Source organism: Sciurus carolinensis, chromosome 2 (assembly GCF_902686445.1).
Source record: "Sciurus carolinensis chromosome 2, mSciCar1.2, whole genome shotgun sequence".
NCBI classification, from domain to species: Eukaryota; Metazoa; Chordata; class Mammalia; order Rodentia; family Sciuridae; genus Sciurus; species Sciurus carolinensis.
In genome coordinates, this window is record NC_062214.1 from 41479546 (window position 1) to 41492756 (window position 13211).

At 39.1% G+C, this 13211-nt stretch overlaps 1 protein-coding gene across 1 annotated transcript; it reads left to right on the forward strand.

Moving 5' to 3' along the window:
* The first annotated feature begins 6942 nt into the window (after positions 1-6942).
* LOC124977348 (eukaryotic translation initiation factor 4E type 2-like) lies at positions 6943-7770 on the forward strand. Its single transcript, XM_047540846.1, has one exon. It carries the CDS (start codon positions 6966-6968, stop codon positions 7668-7670), a length of 705 nt encoding a protein of 234 aa, XP_047396802.1. The 5' UTR covers positions 6943-6965; the 3' UTR covers positions 7671-7770.
* The last annotated feature ends 5441 nt before the right edge of the window (positions 7771-13211 follow it).

Here is a 13211-nt window from a genome sequence, read left to right on the forward strand (position 1 = left end):
TTCACTTACAATGAGTACCTCTTAATTCCATTTACTATTTGATATATACTGTGCTAGCACTGATATTATTCATTGCACTTCAGAGTTACTTATGGCAGTGCATCCAATTTGCCAGTGAAGAGAGTTAAGCACCAAGAGATTCAAACACCAACATCTGATCACAGCTTAGATACTGAATCATAAATTGCTCAACCACAGTAAGTTGTCCGGGAAGGAATTCAGCCTTTGAGGGTTGTTATGGGCTAGTTGTGCCCCCCTTACCCCAAATTCATATGTTGATGTTCTAACCCCCAAGTACTTGAACGTGAATATATTTAGAAATAGAGTCTTTAAAGAGGTAATTACGTTCAAAGAAGTTTAAGAGGGTAGGCTCTAATCCGGTGTGGCTGGTATTCTTCTAAGAAGAAATTGGGACCTCGACACATAAAGAAGGAAGAACACGTGGAGACACAGAGGAGGCAGCCATCAGCAAGCCAAGGAGAGATCTTGGAGGATATCAACCGTGCCGACAACTTCATCTTAGGCCAGAGCCTCCAAAACTGTGAAAGAATAAATTTCAATTATTTAAACGACCCAGTTTGTAGTTCTTTGTTATGGCAACTCTAGCAAACAAATACAGAGGTACCTGCAACTGAATCAATTAGAAGTCTTTGGTTACAAATCTTAATAATCTAGTCAAATGTACAGTCTTGGGTCATGGTCCCTAGTCTCTGCTGCTATGGAGAGTTACTTGCAATAGGTGTGTTGGAAGAGATCACAGAAGCAATATTTGTAGGGGAATAAAGGAAACCACTCATGTTAAACTATGAATAATTGCAGTAGAGGGCTTGGTTGATCATAGGGGAGTTCAGAGTCTGGATGGCTGAGGCAAGGAAGGTAGGCCTTCCTTTGTTCCCTGTAGGTGTCCAGGAAGAGGGTCTAAACTTAGGGAAGCTCTGTATGACTGAGGGCAATTGCTGAGAGGGACTCAGCTGTGAGCTATCAGCAGCCAACTCCTAATGAGTGTCTCTATTTTAGAGAGGAGATCTACCTGAGCAGAAGGGAATCTAGTGAAAGAATATGAGGGAAACTCACAGCATGGAGGAACAATCTGAAGGAGCAGGCCTCAGAGAGGGCATGGCCCAGGACATGGGGAGTCAGAAGACAGTAAACAATAGGGCAGTTTCTGTAGGCAATAACCACTGAAATGAATCATTGCCAACCATCGATACACCACTCCTATCAAGATTCAGATTCCCAGAAGAGACCACTTGACCTGACTTTGGTTACCTTCCTGCTCTTTGGACAGAGGTAGGCCTAGCCCCATGACTTACAGTCCTAGAAGTTTATACAATGTGGGCAGAAAGGAGGCTCTGGTAAGTCCAGTTGATAAATCATTGTCAGAAAAAGGAGAGGGACACTGGGCAGGCAAAACCAATATGTATTCACTGAGCCCTCTGAGTTAGAGTCTCAGATTGGGTACCCTTGGGCAAGTAGTCTGAACTTATAAAACTTCAGGTACTTTATGTATAGAGTAAAAATCTTACCTACCTCCTAGAATTTTTCAGGCTTAAATAATATATCTATACTTGTCTATATGTATGTATGTACATATATACGTATTCACAAATTATGCATATATTCATGTATCTGCACACATATAATATGTGATGTACCTGATACATATAATGAGAGTTGCCCCTTATTTGATTTGAGTCTACACCGCTTAGGCCCTCATCAAATTATTTTCCATAATTTTATCTGTGTGCCTTTTGCTTCCCTATCTCTCCCTTTAGAGCAGGAGGGGCATTTTTTTTTTAAATGTGCTTATATACAAACTCTAGATCTGGAAACCCCCTTAGAGATGTTCTTAATTTTTATGAAACAAACAGTAGAGGTACAAAGTTTCACAATTTTTTATTCCTCTTGTTGGATGTGAGGACACATATGATTTTGCATATAGAAAAAAAATAAATATTAGTAACAAAATGAGAAAACTGAAAGGAGAGTGTTTTTGACACATCATCTCTCACTGGGTCTGCACAAGCAGAGCCTTCAAGGATTTCGCAACATCAGATGGTCCAAGTCAAGGGCAACATGAGAGCAGGATTGCCAGGTGTCAGAACACTGACGTTTTCCTGACAAACATCAGACGCTAATGTAATTCCAGAGTAGGAACACACACAGTCCCCATTTCTTCCTTTGCTGATCATGGAGAGAGACATTTATCATGGACCTAGGAAAAACTTGAGTGGAGAAGGGGATGTAAAAAAAAAGGGGGGCGGGGGTTGGTAGTTTCTCTAATCCATCTATTTTTTAAAAGAGATCTAATTCCAGCAACCAAGTGTAAACTTCATTCCACCACACAGCCACCAAGAGGGATGGCTTGTGTGACACTTCTCAGCTTGCAAATGTTTCCTCTCTGGGGTCGCAAAAATAGCTGATACATCCATTTCCCTGAAATAAATGCCATCATAGAGGTCTTCTTGTCGCTGTCAGAGGTTATGAGCAGCTCTGATGGAGTGGGGTAATGACATTGCAAAGTGATTGAAAGGGTTTAGAATGTGATTTCCTATTTGGTTCAGACAAAATAAAACCATTATCTGTGCTTCATCTTTTTTAAAGAGATTGTTTCCCGAGCTCTTTCGTGCTTGAAGCCTGTTGCAGCACCAAGGAACAATATTAGCCTGTCACAATTATAGATCAGTTCATCACCACAGTCAGCCTCCAATCTCCTTGAACTCTTTCCAGAGGAAATGACTTTTCTGGGTCTATCTCATCCCCGGGTACGTTGCCTTTCAAAAAGATGTTGCTGCAGTCATCTATTTAGCTGTAGAGAGCTACCTGCTATTATGGACCCAGGTACATTGGGGAATTTCCAGGTAGATGCCTATGAGAAACCAAGCCCCTTATTGTTAAGAGAAATAAGAGCTTATGGTTAAGAGAAATAAGAGACTGAGGCACATGGATGTGGTGGGGCAAGTGGTTGCTTAAATGAGTTTTGGATATATTTAATGTTGAGGGAGTTAGGGTTCCCAGCACCTTTCATATCTGTCACTAGGGCATGCCGGAATCCATGGGATCATATGGCCAACCCTGCCTCCTCTCTCATTTTTACTCCCTGGTAACCCAGGAAGCCAGGTCATGCATGTCCTGACCCCAGGCACCCCTTTACTCAATAGCCTGTCACCAGACCTACTCTCATTTCCAGTATCTGATAACTAGTGCTATACTTCAAGGGTAGTTTTGTTTCATTCCAGGACTTTCTCTTTTTTTTTCTTCTTCTTCTTTCTTTCTTCCTTTCTTTCTTTCTTTTTCTTTTTTCTTTCTTTCTTTCTTTTTTTTTTTTTTAATTTTCAGTTCCTTTTCACTCCAGGATTTTCTAAGCACCAGGCTTTGTCCCAGATTCCCACACCTCTACACAAGCAGTAGAAAATTCTGTGTCTCTATGCTTCTCCCAGAATCAATATTAATTCATCTCCATAGGTGGGTGCAAATGTACATGTCCATCAACTTGTTCATTTGTGTGTGTGTGTGTGTGTGTGTGTGTGTGTGTGTTATTGAAGCTAAATACAACTTAAAATTTACCATTTCACTGTTTATTTATTATTGGTTTACTATAAGTATATTATAACATAATGGTGGGATTCATCCATTGAACTATTTCAAATGTACAGTTTAGTGGCATTAAGTACATTCACATTATCATACAACATCACCACTATCCACCTCTAGAACTTTTACTTCTTCCTGAGCTAAAATTCTCTACTCACTGAACACTAAACACCCTTCCCCCTCCCCTCGGCAAGCACTATTCCACTTTGTCTCTGTGAATTCAACTACCCCAAGGAACCTCAAGTAAGTGGAATCATGCAGCAAAAAGTCTGTCTTTTTGTTTATTTCATTAACCACAATGTCTCCAAAGTTTATCTATGTTGCAACATGTGTCAGAAATTCATTCCTTTCTAAGGTTGAATGATATTACTTGTCAGTATGTACACATTTTCTTTATCCATTTTCCCATTATTCAGTTGGTGGGCATTGGGGTTGCTTCCACTTTGTGACAATTGTGAACAATGTCGCTATGATCATGGGTGTACAAACATCTGTTCAAGTCCCTGCTTTCAGGTCTATGGTGTATAAACCTAGTTGTGGGATTACTGCATTATATGGTAATTCTGCTTGATTTTTTGAGGAATCCCATACTATTTTCCACAGTGGTTGCATCATTTCACATTCCTACCAGCAATGCACAAGGATTCCAATTTCTCCATGTGCTCACCAAGATTGTTATTTTTTTTTTTTTGTTTTCCTCTTTTTAAAAAATAAAATCACCCTAAGAGATTCCATTGGTGTTTTTAAATGCATTGGTCACTGTTCATTTACAAAGTTGCTATGAAGAAGGGGAAGAGAAGGAGTATGGGAAGAAAACTAATGAGGAAATGTCACTGAATAGTGAATACTGAATAGTGAATCAAGAAATTTAATGAGCTAGCAACCACCATTATCAGAATCTGTGTCCCTTTTGACCTAACAGAATGGACACTCCAACCTCCCTTACTTGTAGAATGTTTCTTACATATTCTTAAGTTGAAACAGACTCAGGTTATTGTTATCCTTTTATTATGTTATCTTCATAAAACTTAAATTTATTAATAATAAGATCATTAAAAACAGGTTGATGGTCATCTGGGAAAAATATTTGCAATATCTAAAAGTGATAAGGGGTTGATATTTAATCCCTACGAAGCTTCTACAAAACAACAGGAAAAAATAAAAAAGTCTAGTAGAAAAACAAGTGAAGAATATGGATATGCAGCTTACAGATGGGGGAAATTGAATTGCATAAAAAGAAAACCAGAAAAAATTCTTAAATGCTCTAGAAGAAATAAGAGCAGTAACAAAACAAGAAATCCCCAATACTCCCCTAAAAATAGCCAAACTTTAAAAGGGTACTTCTTCTTTTAAAAAGTCAAGTTTGGGGAACCTGGGGTGTTCCAAGAACTTCCATGCACTGCTGTTGGAAACTCTTACCGGTTATTCTGTAAAATAAACTGGTGTATCATGAATCTAAACATATTTCAGTCAAAAGAGGCAAAAATTACTTTCTTAAATATCCCAGAGAAATTCATGGACAGATCTGCAAGAAAATATGAATGATCTTCATTACAGCTTTGTGGTGCCAAAGAAGCACTTTACTGTCCTTCACAATAGGACAAGATACATGAAATTGGTGGATGTACCATGAAAGACTATGAAACAGAAGCAATAGATTAAAGATAACTAAAGCAGCATGGGATAAGGTTAAACAAAATGTTAAGGAAAAACAACAGCCAGGAAACAATCTCATATCTACATCTATATATATCGTGTTTACTTTAATGACATTTGTGTACATTAAAAGCTCACATAGACACAAAATAGCACCAAGTTTTTAGAGGTGATATGCATGTTAGGGATTATATCCACACATTAGAATGGGTTTCTGGGAGTAGGAAATGAGAAGGATATGAAAATTAGGAATAAAGAGGAAAGAAAATAAGACGAGAGAGGGGACTTACAGTAGACTGCTGTTAATAGCATGTTGATGATAATGATAATAAACAACAAATAAATATGGTTAACTCATATTTACTTACCTGAAGGTCAATCAAAGAGTTAAAAAAAAACCTCAAATGAAGAGCCAATGATTAACAGGTAAGTTGATCCCTTCTCTTTATTTTTTACATTATATTTTATTTATATCTGTATTCCACAACCCAAAGCATTTCAGCATAGACAGCGAGCAGTTCTACTTAATAAAAATGAGAGCATTCATCATATTTATTTGTGAAAGACTGAATAATCTCCCCTTAAGATTAGGACAAGTCTGCTCTCACCACATTTATTTAACCTCGTGCTGTATGTTCAAGTCAGAACAGTTAGGCAAGAAAAAGAAATGCCAGGCAGTGTGATTGGAAAAGATGAAGTAAACTCTGTTTTCAGAAGACATGAGCTTGTCTGTAGAAAATTCTAAGTAATCCACTAAAAAAAAAAAAACTTAATACATGAACTGAACAAGGTTGTAGGGTATCAGATCAATAATCAAAATCAATTTCGTTTCTATACACCAGCAAGGAACAATCCAAAACTGAACTTAAGAAAACAATTTCATTTATAATAGCATCAGAAAGAATACAATACTTGGGAATAAATGTAACAAAGTTCCAAACTTATACTCTGAAAACTACCAAACATTTTTGAAAGAAATTAAAGAGGATCTAAATGAATGGACTGATATTTCTTTCATAGAAAGGAAAGTAATAGAAGAAATTATAGATGATATAATAGAAAAATAATATGGAAATACCACCAAACTGATCTATAAATTTAATATAGACCTTATCAACACCCCAGCTGGCTTTTTTTTTTTTTTAAGAAATGGCAAACCTGAACCTAGAATTCATATGTAAATTGAAGGACCCAGAAAACCCCAACAATCTTAAAAATTAGAGGACTCACATTTCCAATTTTCAAAACTGGCTACAAAACTATAATAATTAAGTCAGTGCCGTACCATCATAAAGATAGATAAATAGAGCTATGGAATAGAATTGAAAATCTGGAAATAAATTCTTGTATTTATTTATTTTCAGCAATGTGTCAAGACAATTAGTGAAGGGGAAAAAATAGTCTTTTCAATGAATGGTGTTTGCAAAGTGAATTACCCTATGCAAAAGAATGGAGTTGGACTCTTTCCCTAAACCACATGCAAAATTAACTCCAAATGAATCATAGACCTGAACATTAAAGGTAACAATTTTTAAAATTCCTAATAAAAAGTAATAGCAATCATAGCAGTGTTGTTAGATACTTTTTTTGATAAAATACCAAAACACAAGTGACAAAAGAAAAAGTAAATAAATTGTACTTAATAAACATTTAAGACTTCTGTGTTTTAAAAGATAGCATTAAGGTGAGGTAGTGGCGACAGCGGCGGCGAGAGGATGAACAACAAGTTCGACGCCTTGAAAGATGATGACAGTGGGGACCACGATCAGAATGAAGAAAACAGCACACAGAAAGATGGTGAGAAGGAAAAAACGGAGCGAGACAAGAGCCAGAGCAGCAGCAAGAGGAAGGCTGTTGTCCCTGAACCAGCAGAACATCCCCTGCAGTACAACTATACATTCTGGTATTCCAGGAGGACCCCAGGCCGTCCCACCAGCTCACAGAGCTATGAACAGAATATCAAGCAGATTGGCACCTTTGCCTCTGTGGAGCAGTTCTGGAGGTTTTATAGCCACATGGTACGTCCCGGGGACCTGACAGGCCACAGTGACTTCCATCTCTTCAAAGAAGGAATTAAACCCATATGGGAGGATGATGCAAATAAAAACGGTGGCAAGTGGATCATCCGGCTGCGGAAGGGCTTGGCCTCTCGCTGCTGGGAGAATCTCATCCTGGCCATGCTGGGGGAACAGTTCATGGTTGGGGAGGAGATCTGTGGGGCTGTGGTCTCTGTCCGCTTTCAGGAGGACATTATTTCCATATGGAATAAGACTGCCAGTGACCAAGCAACAACAGCCCGAATCCGGGATACGCTTCGGCGCGTGCTTAACCTACCTCCCAACACCATTATGGAATACAAAACTCACACCGACAGCATCAAGGACAATTCAAGCTTTCGAAATACAAAAATCACATTGTGAAAGTACACAAGGTGGCAATAATCCTTTTCTGTATGTGTGCGTTTGTCCGAAATGGATGGAAGGCCTCTGCCAGTCCTTCCGTCTGCCCGCCCAAGGGACGTCCGTGAGCCGTGTGCTCCCCTTTTGCACTCGTTCCTGGAGGACAGATTCCGCTAGACACCCTCCAGCATCGCTGACTTTATAAAGTGGAGAAATGGAAAACGTGACTTTGTAATAGACATTGTTCTTAGTGGCTTCTGGGAGGGGGGAGTGCAGCCTTTTGTTTCGCTGTGTGCTGTCCAGATGCCTTCCGGGTGCTCTGTGCGCTCCTCTCCTGCTGTGCGAAGGGCACTGTGACCATGTGGACATGCTGGAGCTGTGGATGAGCGTTATCAGTATTATGATCACCTGTGCATCGAGGAACAGCCTCTGCAGAGTCCCAGAATAACCGAATGCCTCTACCAGCTCTGCCACCAAGTTATTGGGACCATTTTCTTTCTTCCTCTCCCACAGGTCACCAGTCTCTGAAAATGTGTAACTGATGTGATGATCGCCCAGGATTTTGTGTCCTCTCTCCTGCCTTACTTCCTCCAGTTTCCCTCCTGTGGGACTCTTTCCTCCTTAGGCACTACTGCACTTAGAATTGTAACCTGGTGGGAACCCTGGTTCTGCTGGCATGGCTTATAGAGTATATGCCTTGGTAACTTGAGCTTGAGCAGAACCCAGTTTGTAGGGGTCAAATGATAATGCAGATTCCAAGTGCAGGATTTGGCACTGAGGGCAGCGATGGAATCATTTTCCCCTATGAGCAGGGTATGTGTGCCAAGCCTGCTTCCATGGGTTCTTGTATGCCCCTCACTGAGGAAGGGAAGTGATAACTGGTATTGCCAGGTATTAACACTTAGTGTGTATATTCTATAACCCCGGAGAAAAGGTGACCTTGCTGAATGACTTTTTGCATGGCTGTGCCTGTCTGTGGTGGTTGGAGAATCCTCCTTTCAGTCCTTATCACTGGGTGTGTATGTAGCAGATGTGTGCTGACCCACGTTGCCCACACAGAGCTGGCAAAGGTCACTGCAGGCATACTTCTAAAACAACCAGTCCCTCATCAGAGAAGCCACGTGGTCTGACCCTAGAAGGACTGAAGTCAGAGAGGTCAAAAGAGCACCTAGGATCCAAGTAAGTAATGAGCAGGGGTCCTGCAGCCTCCAAGCAGCACTTTCTTACTTGGCTCTTGTGAGCAGAGATCGTGTACCTTAAATTAAGGCCTCTCCTTAAAACATATCCTTGAAGCCTGGGGGATCCTTGGCCACCTGGTCTGAGGAATTGTATGAGAGTGACAGGTGTTCCCTTATTATATTTATCTTACTCTCTTCCAACTTTCCAACTCCTGACCCCCCTCAAATCACCACTGGGGATACTTCTTCCTGAAAACAGGGGACTACAAGGGCCAAGAGGGAGGTGCTTCCATTACAGATGAAGTTAGATCCAAGAAGATCTCACAGTGATTGAAACTCCAGGAATATGAAGAATGCATTCTGCTGCACAGACAATTATGAAGGGCTCAGGCAAAGCCAGGAGCAACACTGGCTCCAGTGGGGAATCAAAGGCTGCCTCTGGAGATTTGAATAGACCCCAGGAGGTCCTCACTTTTGCCTAAACTCAGATTGCCATGGAAATTCCAAAGAGAGCAGACTTTTGGATTTGCCTGCCTTTGAGCATCTACTTGATTGTTGTGTATGTGGGTGTGAGGACTTGTACAATGTGTTTATGAGTGAGTTTGTCAGACCTAGTGCTTAGGTGTATTGTCCAGTTTTACCTTTTTTTTTTTTTTGTCTTGTTTGTTCTTTGTTTGGATTTTTTAATCTCCTGTATTTTCTAGAGCTGCTCATATTTCCCCTTCCTTTGGTCATTGTAGTATTTGACAGTTACTTTTTTCCCCATCAAAAATACCCTGCCCTTATGTTGGTTAGAACAGGCTCATCCCTGTTAGGCAGCATATCGCCCAGCATTCTCTCAGATACTCTAACAGCTTATGTGGGAGCTTGAATAGTCAGTTTATCAAACCATCCCTTTTTTCCAAACTAGCTTGAGAGGTCTCTCCATTTATTTTGACTCCATGGGCCTCCGATATGCCAAGATATGACACGGTTATGGTTTATGGTCACAGTATCACCTGTTTTGGAGGGAATAAAGGTCTGCCAGGGTCAACATGATCACCATGCTAGGTTGCCGCTGGAGAAAGGGGAATCCCTGTCCAGCTGCTTTGCTGGGGCTTCTCTTCGAAACTGGCTCTTACTCCTCCTCTCCAGTGCCCTTCTCTGTGTACCCTTCTGTTCACGTATGTGTGTATTTTTCCTGTGGCACTGGCAGTGTCCGTAATTTTCCACCCAGAGAGAAGCTTGTAGTCCACAACGCTCCAAGGATGAATTTCAGAGTACTTGCCAGTGAGGAAGGAGTAGAGGCTGTGACAAAAGTGACGTAGTGTTGCACTTTCAGAGCAGTTGTCTACTGCAGTAATAAACGGAAAATATCCGCAAGAAAAAAAAAAGATACCATTAAGAAAAGATCCCATTAAGTGAGATGACTACCCATCATACCCATAAGAATGAGAAAATAATTTCAAATATTTGAAAATTGTATGTCTGTAAAGAAACTCAGACAATAAATTCAACAATAAAAAGTCAAATATTCTGATTTAGAAACAATTGTGAATCTTAGGAAGATACACAAATGTCCCAGAAGTACATGAAAAGGTATTCAACATCACTGTTGCAAATCAAAACCACAATGAGATACCACCCACGAAGATGGCTATAATAAACATGAGTCACAATAAATGTTGACTAGGACATGGAAAACTTGAACTTTTCATTCATTGATGGTGAGAATGTAAAATTGTCCAACCATTTTGGAAACTAATTTGGCAGTTCACTGAAATGTTAAACATAGAGTTACCAATGACCCAGGAATTCTACTCCTATTTGTAAATCCAAGAGATATGAAAATATATATCCACCCAAACACACACAAATATCTAGAGCAGCATTATTCAATAATAACCCCAAAGTGGAAATAACCCAAATGTCCATAAAAGGATAAATGTCATATATCCAGACAATGAAACAGTACTCAGTAATAAAAGAAAAGAAATACTAGTCCATACTACAATAGGAATAAACCTTAAAAACAATATGCTGAGGGAAAGTAGCAAGTCACAGAAGGTCATTTGTAATTCTATTCATGTGAAATGTGCTAATTAGTGAAATCAATAGACACCAAAAGCAGATTCATGATTTTGGGGGTAGGGGGTTGTTAGAGGAGGAAAGACTGGGAGTGACCACTAATAGGTACAAAGTTCCTTTCTGGAATGATGAAAATGTCCTAAAATATGTAGTAATGAAGGTTGCAGAATTCTGTGAGTCTACTGAAATTCATTTAATTGTGCATGTTGAATTGCTAAATTGTACGGTATATGAATTATATCTCAATAAGGTTGTTTAAAAAGCCCATAAAATACTATAAAATACTCTTTTTTTTCCTTTTTTAACATACCTTTATGTCTCCTTATTCTGAGAGTTATCATTGGATAGGAAAAGAGGGCTAATTCAGTGCTTTTATGATGAATTCAAAATTCATTGCTTCAAGTGATCAATCACTCGGGGGTGAAGTGACACACCCAATAAGTATGGAAATAAACATTTTTCTCCTTCTGCTGCACAGCATGAATGCACTGACTGCTATGTAACAGAAAAAGTAAAATTCCAATAATGTTTGGCTAAAATAGACAGTAATACTTAACAGCATCAGACAAAGTTACAGAGCACTGAATCTGGACACATACTGAAAGGTCCTTCAAATTAGTCATCAGATTTGATGCTAAAACTAGTCACTTCAAAGAGAATAAAGAGAGAATACAGTGGAAAGGAAATAAGAAAAAAGCTCCTTTACATACAACTTTGGAATTATTGCCTGATTAAGAACATAGAGCAGCAGGAACCCATCATCAGACCGTGCTGCCTATCAACGTAACTACAGTACACCCACAAAGACTGGATCCATTATCCACAGCAGACTTTAGTCATCTCCACCAAGATAACAAAAGAATACTTTGTTCTATTTCTTGGATCAAAGAAAGCAATCTGTTATGCCTTATGTTGCATATGAAATTGCTCAAGTCCAAATCATTATCAGTGTCATTCATTTACAGGAGCCATTTTCACCAGTTAATGTCCAATGAATATCTACATGGAGTGTCCTTTTATCAGGTTGGTGTTGAGAGTAATTATCCAACACATTTCATAATTAACACTGGCCTTTGTAGAAGAATTCCCTTTACAGTGGTGATATGTTTGCCCAATTTGTTCTACAGTAAATAAGTAAGCATGTGGGGACACAGACCTGTGTGTTTTACCAAAGTGAGAATAAACAACATGTACTTAATATGTTGGAAGGAAAAAGTACAGAATGGATTGGAACAATAGACTACCAAAAACAGAAATAAAATGATAAAGGGCATGTGAACCATACCCATGAGGTACTATGTTTCCTTACATCCCAAAGCCCTTTGCTTAGAAGACGAGAATTTGTTTACAGAAGTTCAACATGGCAGGTATACAACATTATTTGTGGGATTAAAAAAAGCTACAAATAATACAATTTAGTATGGTTTTATATAACAAATTGACAAGTTTATTTTTCTTAGCCTGAAAAATTTCTGATTTTCATTTTTGGCATCATGTTATCTGACTGAGAAGTCTCTGTGCTAATCACAAATATAGACAAAGCTAAAATTATTCCACCTGTGTACTTCAGTGGTTTTGTGACCCTAAGAAGGCTGCCTGGGTTGAAGATTCAAAAGTATCCTGGAATATCCCAATAGACACAAATAAAATAAACTGTATGGAAGAATGCCTGCATTTTTTTTTTATGATTTAAAAAGTGTCAAATAATATGACAAAAAAAGTTGCCATTTCTTCTTAAATTTTGAAGTCAACCCATTCTGTGTGTATAACTAGTATCAAAACACATTGGTAGGGACTGGGATTGTGGCTCAGTGGTAAAGTGCTTGCCTAGCATGCATGAGGCCCTGGTTCAATCCTCAGCACCACATAAAAATAAAATAAAGGTACTGTGTCCACCTACAACTAAAATCAAAATATTTTTTAAAAAAGCACACATGAGTAGCTGATTAGTTTGACCATCTACAGTGTAGACCAGATAATTTAAGACAAAGCACAATAGAAAAAAAATTTAACTGCTTTCTAGAAAGCAACCAGGCTAAAATAAACCCTGGATACACAGCACAGTCAATTCTCTGCATGTATAATTTCCTAGAGATCTTGGCAGAGAAAGGCTATTGTGCTTTTGTACTACAATGGCACAAAGTTCTCTTGCTGAGCTTCTTCAGTCTGTCCCTCTCCTTACATAGTGAGCCACAAGAAGATGTAGGGAGATGGAGAAGAAGAAAACATTCAGAAAACAAATCATGCCTTTCTGCTTCCCAGACAATGCCAAGTTGACACCAGCACAGAAATGAGACATGAGGGAAGGTTGGACCTA